General features: G+C 43.0%; 1 protein-coding gene across 1 annotated transcript; it reads right to left on the bottom strand.

The window, feature by feature from the left end:
- Nucleotides 1-1,524, bottom strand: LOC310842912 (claudin-8-like). The gene has a single exon (XM_083735154.1). The coding sequence runs from the start codon at nt 1,363-1,365 to the stop codon at nt 682-684; it is 684 nt and encodes a 227-aa protein (XP_083591280.1). The 5' UTR covers nt 1,366-1,524; the 3' UTR covers nt 1-681.
- Nucleotides 1,525-6,232: the final 4,708 nt, after the last annotated feature.

Genomic DNA, 6,232 nt, shown 5'->3' with positions numbered 1-6,232 from the left:
TAATGTGCAGGAAAATAATGGTAGAATATAGTTAGATTGAAAAACAAGAAAAGAAAGCACACAACCTTTTATCACTACTAAGAAGTGTTAGTATTATTGGGCAATTTTTTTTCCAGGAAATGTAGAATATATACTTTGAAAACTTTGAAATTTTAAAGTATTCAAGCACATCACTGCTCTTCTTTTTTTACACAGCCAAGCAACACTTCAATAAAAACTTTATATGGTTAAAAAAAATCAAATATAGATTTAGAGAAGTTCCCCCCCCTTCATTTTCCCCTTCACCTCCCAATAAGAGCCTCTGCTATATTTTGCATATTAATATAGTATTGATCATAGTGGACTTCAGTAAGATAGAATTTTTGTTGTAACATAACCTACCCCCCCACTGCAAAGCAATTTCAAATTACTATTAGAATGAAAACATATTCCCCTTAATAAATGCTAATAAAAAAAATACAAAAACCTTGGACAATATTCAGTTCGAATTTCTGATGCTGCTCTGAAATATCTGAAGACGTTCCCTTGTGTTCTAGAGCTTGCTTTGTCTTAGAGGTCAGAGACAGTTTCCTGGATTTTACTCCATTGTACACAGCATGCTGTACTAGCAGAGTTTCTTCTAGAATCCAAGTTTGATCAGAAAGGATACTTCCCTTGGAAAGACAGTAAATCAAAGGCAGACTAAACATACTGACTTTTAGTATACGAACTTTCAGCTCTTCTTGGCGTACGATGGCTCTGGAAGGCTGTACGTTGTGAAGGCACTGAGTATCGATAGCTTCTGGTTTTTTCTTCACAACGGCAGAAACAGCAAAGAATTGCTCCTCCAGCGACGAGGCAGAAGGCAGACGTCCAGCCTATGTAGAGGGCTTCGCCAAGCTCCCGCTTCTGAGCCAGCTGAATGGCTGGGTTGTAGAAGTCTCGGATGATGTTGTGGGCAACGAAGCACACTGGGATGAGCACGACGATGCCAGTCACAATGAAAGTGATGCCACCTGCCAGCAAAATATACCCTTTTATTCGGTCGTCATTTCCTGTGCACTTTGTGCACTTCATGCCAAGGACAGCGACTGCAAAAGCAAGGAACGCCAGGGCTGAAGCTGCACACATCAGACCCCTTGAAGCCTGGAGGTCAGGAGGCAGAGCCAAGAGGGAGTCGTAGACCTTGCATTGCAGCCTGATGTTAGATTGCTGTATGCAGTTCATCCACAGGCCTTCCCAGGAGGTTTCAAAAACCACCACGTTGCTTTCGATGAAAGCAGTCACTCGCCACTGGGGCATGCCCGTGATGGCGAAAGTCCCAACTGCGCCAATGCCTCCAAGGATCAGTCCAGCAAACTGCAAAGCAGCAGAAGCGGCAGCCATCTCTTCATTCCAGAACAGGGCTCCAGATATGTTCTGTTCAAGCGCAGGGCTTAGGGTGTTTGTTCGTTTTGCAGGTTCAGGTCATCTGCAGAAGAGAAACCTTTCTTGAGCAGCTTGTGCAGCTGTCACCTGCAGAAATGCTTGCTAATTCAGACCAGTTTGAATCAGATGCATGCTGGTTAGCACTCGGCTGCTTCCTTACTGCTTGGAGTGGAGCATTCCACTGCCCCCATCATTCGGAAAGGATGGAGTTATCTATCAGGTTTAACAACTTTCAAAGCCAGTGGAAGGTCAAACACAACAGGGTTTGCAACCAGAAAAAATCTTTCTGGAAGGCACACCTGTGTCTCTGAAGAAATTCTGTCATTTACCTTTTTATTTTCCCTCCTGGCAAAATGTTAGATAGTACATAAACATTCTGAAATGGAGCCAAATGGCTTTAATATACAATCTGTAAACAAGCATTGAGTTTCCACCCCAAATAACTTTCAACGAGACAAAGAGAAAACCCACAAGAGCGTTCAACTACAGTTGTGCTCATTAGCCTATGATTAGATATGTTTGCATAGAAAACTCCTTAAAATATTTTTGTGATGTGCAATAGTTGTGTAAAACTCTCAAAACACTACTGTGGATGTGCTGAAGTATACTCTACAGGCAAATTCATCTTCGGAACAACCGCATCTTAGTTGTAAGGCATCTGCCTTGCATGCAGAAGACCCCAGGTTCAATCACTGGTGTCTCTACGTAGGGGCTGGGAAAGACCCCTGTCTGGAATCCAGAAGAGCTGCTGCCAATCAGTGTAGACCATAGTGGACAGCATGACCAGCCTGCACTGCTCACTTGACTTCCCTCCAGCTGAGTCCCTGCTGCATGCTGCAACAGTAAAGGGGAGGTGGAGGTGGGCACTGCATTGGCAGGAATACCAGATTGTCTGGCACCATGCCCCTTCTCCATCCTGGTACACAGCAGCAACTCAGCCGGAGAGAGGTCAGGTGGCAGGGGGATCACATAACAAGCCTAAGCCAGTTTCTCCTGCTCGCATCTTACATATAAGTAGCTTTACACAAATATCGCAGTTTGTAAATATTAGTGGAACAAGCTGATCAAACAGAATAGGGTTACTTGTGCGTGCAGAAGCCCTGTTGTCAAGAACAACTGAGATAATACTGAAAGCTTGTACATGGGTTAAGAGCTTGCCCCTGGATTTTGGTCCCTCCAGATGAACATATTGTTGGTGGAATCTGCAGCGTGCTAGAGGTTTATTAGTTGTTCTGCAACGCTATCACATTATTGCTATCTAGAAGGGCTACTGCACAATGAAAGCAGGACAAAAAAAACCAAACCCAGGACATTTGTAGTATGAAAAGGTTACAGGATTTCAGAAAGAAATCAAGGCTAAGCACTAATTGGAAACAGAGTAGTATAACTGCCCCAAAACGTTTGCAGGTGCAAATCATTTTGAAGGCCGGGTTGCATACGACTGCCCTGACAGCAATAAAAAGGATGTCTGTGGGTACTAAAAGATTGATAAATACCCTATTAGCATAAGAGCTGAAAGTATGGTTTAAAGTAAAGACTGATCCAACTATCAACTGCTGCTGGGAATCAGGTGGGCAGAGTGCTGTTGCAGAGTGCTTTGGGGCTTCCCCCAGGCATCTGGTTGGTCAAAGTGATTCCAGAATGTTGGACCAGATGGGACTTCCATCTGATCCAGCAGGCTCAGCCCATGTTCCTAACTTTGGCCCCAGCTGGAATCAAGCTTCCTTTGCCCTCCCAACTGTGCCCCTGTGAAGTACTTCCTGATGCAAGCTACGCAGGAACTGACTGGAGTTGGAAGAAGCAAAACATGTGCCGTCACAAGCTGTGTAATGGGTAAAAACAGCAATTTCTAGCCTCAGTCCTTGATAATATGCTATGCATATGCACATTCTATGCTCTGGTAACTTGGGTGTGGAGTGTGTGAAGAAGATCATTGTGCTTTGGTTTGACATGCATTTCTAATCCTAGCTTTGTGCTGGTGGCACACAAGGTGAATTGTGCTACAATTTATAGCCGTGGCGTCATATCCTCAGGGTAGAGGCTGGAGCCACCTTCTTCTTGGGTCAGAATTCCATCCCAGCCTCTGCCTTGGTTGACTGGCTTCTCATATTAGCAGCCCACGAACTCACTGACTTTTTAGATGTGGTGGCAGAGCTGGAAGTTGCCAGCATTCAGATCTTGGTTATATGAGAGGCCCAGTTCCAGCTGAAGAATGGATGGAGAAAGCTGATCAAAGGGAGCCTTTAGGGCCAGATACTGCCAGTAAGCCTGATGTTAGCTTCCTCTGGATTAATACATGGTGCAATCCATATTCAGCTCATTATCAAATCAATAAATGCATAATTAGGGAAGTACTGCAGCCTGGATTTTTGCCCATTTCCGCCTCATAACTGAAATCAATGTTCTCTGCCCTGTAACTCCTCACCTAATAACATCTTCCCCTCAAGTCTTCCAAACCTGCCTTAACTAAGATAAGGCACTAAGAAACAGTCCTGTTAAAAAGTACAAGTAATGAATGCATGATGCAGACCCACTCCAACTCTGAATTTATATAGGATATTCAGAAACCTTGTAAATTAATCAATAGCACAGCTACCTGCTGAAATTAATTATGTGATTGTGCTGTATAAATTAAAACTGCTGCAATATAAAAAAGGTAGTACTTCTTATCAAAAACCTCCTCACCTGCAATTGGAAGAACTGCAACCACTGCAGAAGACTGCGTGCCCATTACTATACGTGTGGTTTCAAAGAGTGATCAAAAGCCCCCAGCAGCTCTCCGACATAACAACAGCAGAAATTTCAGCCTGGGAACTCTTGCTCTATTCCTTTAGTACTTCAATGTCAGATTGTGGCTTGGTAGGTAGGAAGTGAATGAGCGCTAGTGAGCTTGTCCCAATGTCAGCCCAAGACATTTTTCAACCTTAATGGAGTGTGTCTGCACCCCTGCTAGGGCCAACTCACTTTAAATTGTTGGCGAATACTGCAGCCAACCAAAAACACTCTCCAAATATAGACAAAACATTGTTCCCTCTCTGTCTATTTTACACATGCATACACACAGAGACAGCCTTCCTTTGTCTAAGTGAATAAAACTGCCATTGTGTCAAACCTTATTTCCTCTTCCTACACACACAGCTATAATGTAAGAAATGTGTTTTAGCTCTCCATGCCCTGGACTTTTATGCAAGGTTTGAAATGCTTCTACACCACAGCTTCTGATTTTTATTAGGTGAAATCCATTGTGGATGTTCCACTCACAGAACAACATTTGATCCAACTAAGGCGTCTACTAATGTTAAGAGAGGGGAGGCCATTTCCTCCTGTTTCTCGTCCGTCCCCCCCTGCAGCCCACCTACCTTCCATGCTGTTTTGGAGGGCCCTCCACTAAAACAGATAGCCCTTGTGCTATACCTCAATCACTGAGTTTCTCCAATAGAGGAGCTTTTGGTGGTTCCCCATGCACCTGAGGTTCAGTTTGCCTTCACTAGGAACTAAGTCTTTAGGGTGGCAGGCCCTGCACCATGGAACTCTGATTGTAGAACCATCCCTGTCTTGTTTTGAATGTCTTCTGGAAACAAGCCATCACAATATGAATTTCTCTTTAAACCAGCCAGTATTAACTAGTGTTTTTTTAATGTTTTAAATTATGTTTTATATAATCATAGAGTTCAAAGGGATCCAAGGGTCATTTAGTCCAGCCCCCTACAATGCAGGAATCTCAGCTAAAGCACCCATGACTGATGAACATCCGACCTCTGTTTAAAAACCTCCAAGGAAGGAGAGTCTGTTCCACTGCCAAACAGCTTTTCCTGTCAGAACGTTTTTCTGAACGTTTAGTCAGAATCTCCTTTCTTGTAACTTGAAGTCATTGCCTTGAGTCCTACCCTCCAAAGCAGGAGAAAACAAGCATGCTCTCTCCTCCTTGTGACAGCCCTTAAGATATTTGAAGATGACTATCATATCTCCTCTCAGTTTCCTCTTTTCCAGGCTAAACATACCCAGCTCCTTCAAATGTTCCTCATAAGGCTTCGTTTCCCGACCCTTGATAGTCTTGGTTACCCTCCTCTGCACATGTTCCAGCTTGTCAATATCTTTCTTAAATTGTGATGCCCAGAATTAGACACAGTATTCCATGTGTGGTCTGACCAAGGCAGAATAGAGTGGTACTATTACTTGATCTGGACACTACACTTCTATTGGTAGTGTAGATATATACCATGGATATCCAAATCTCACAAATGAATAAAAACAATATCATTCCATTCTAGCAAGAATACTCTGAATGAACAAAAAGTTGCTACATGGATAATAAAACAGCAACAACCCAGCATTCAGTCCCATTGGGTAGTGATTGTATTGATTTGTGTTAAATCAGGGCTAAATATGATGCCCGCAGAGGACTCAGCGCTGAGAATTTTGTTGGTGTACCGGGAAGGGGAGTCCCACCCAGCACAAGTTGGCAAGGTGATTGACCCTGATAACCAGCTACGCTGCCAAAGGGGACAGCTGATATATCCTGTAGGTCCATGACTGTAGATCCAGGGACAGATGCTGAGAATTGCACAGAGTAAGAAAACAAACAGAAAAATGATAAAATAAAACATACAGATAAAAATGTGCTTAGCAGAAGAGTCTATTAAGAAGTTCACAACTAAAAACAGAACTTGAAGATTGTCTTATTTTAATGGGACTTAAATAAATTGTTTAACTGATGATGATGTTGATAATGAAACATAGTGGGGCTTGCCCTTCCTGAAACAATACACGCAGTGGAATTATTGAGACTATTTTTAAATGCTTAGACATATTTTTGATTACCTTT

The sequence above is a fragment of the Podarcis gaigeae genome (assembly GCF_964106915.1).
Source record: "Podarcis gaigeae genome assembly, chromosome: 4".
Classification (NCBI taxonomy): domain Eukaryota; kingdom Metazoa; phylum Chordata; class Lepidosauria; order Squamata; family Lacertidae; genus Podarcis; species Podarcis gaigeae.
The sequence above is the reverse complement of the archived record's forward strand: the minus strand, read 5'-3'. Positions and strand labels throughout refer to the sequence as shown.

What these genes read in the sequence shown, in the direction of transcription:
- LOC310842912 (XM_083735154.1), bottom strand. Translation starts at nt 1,365, where the DNA reads ATGGCTGCCGCTTCTGCTGCTTTGCAGTTTGCTGGACTGATCCTTGGA.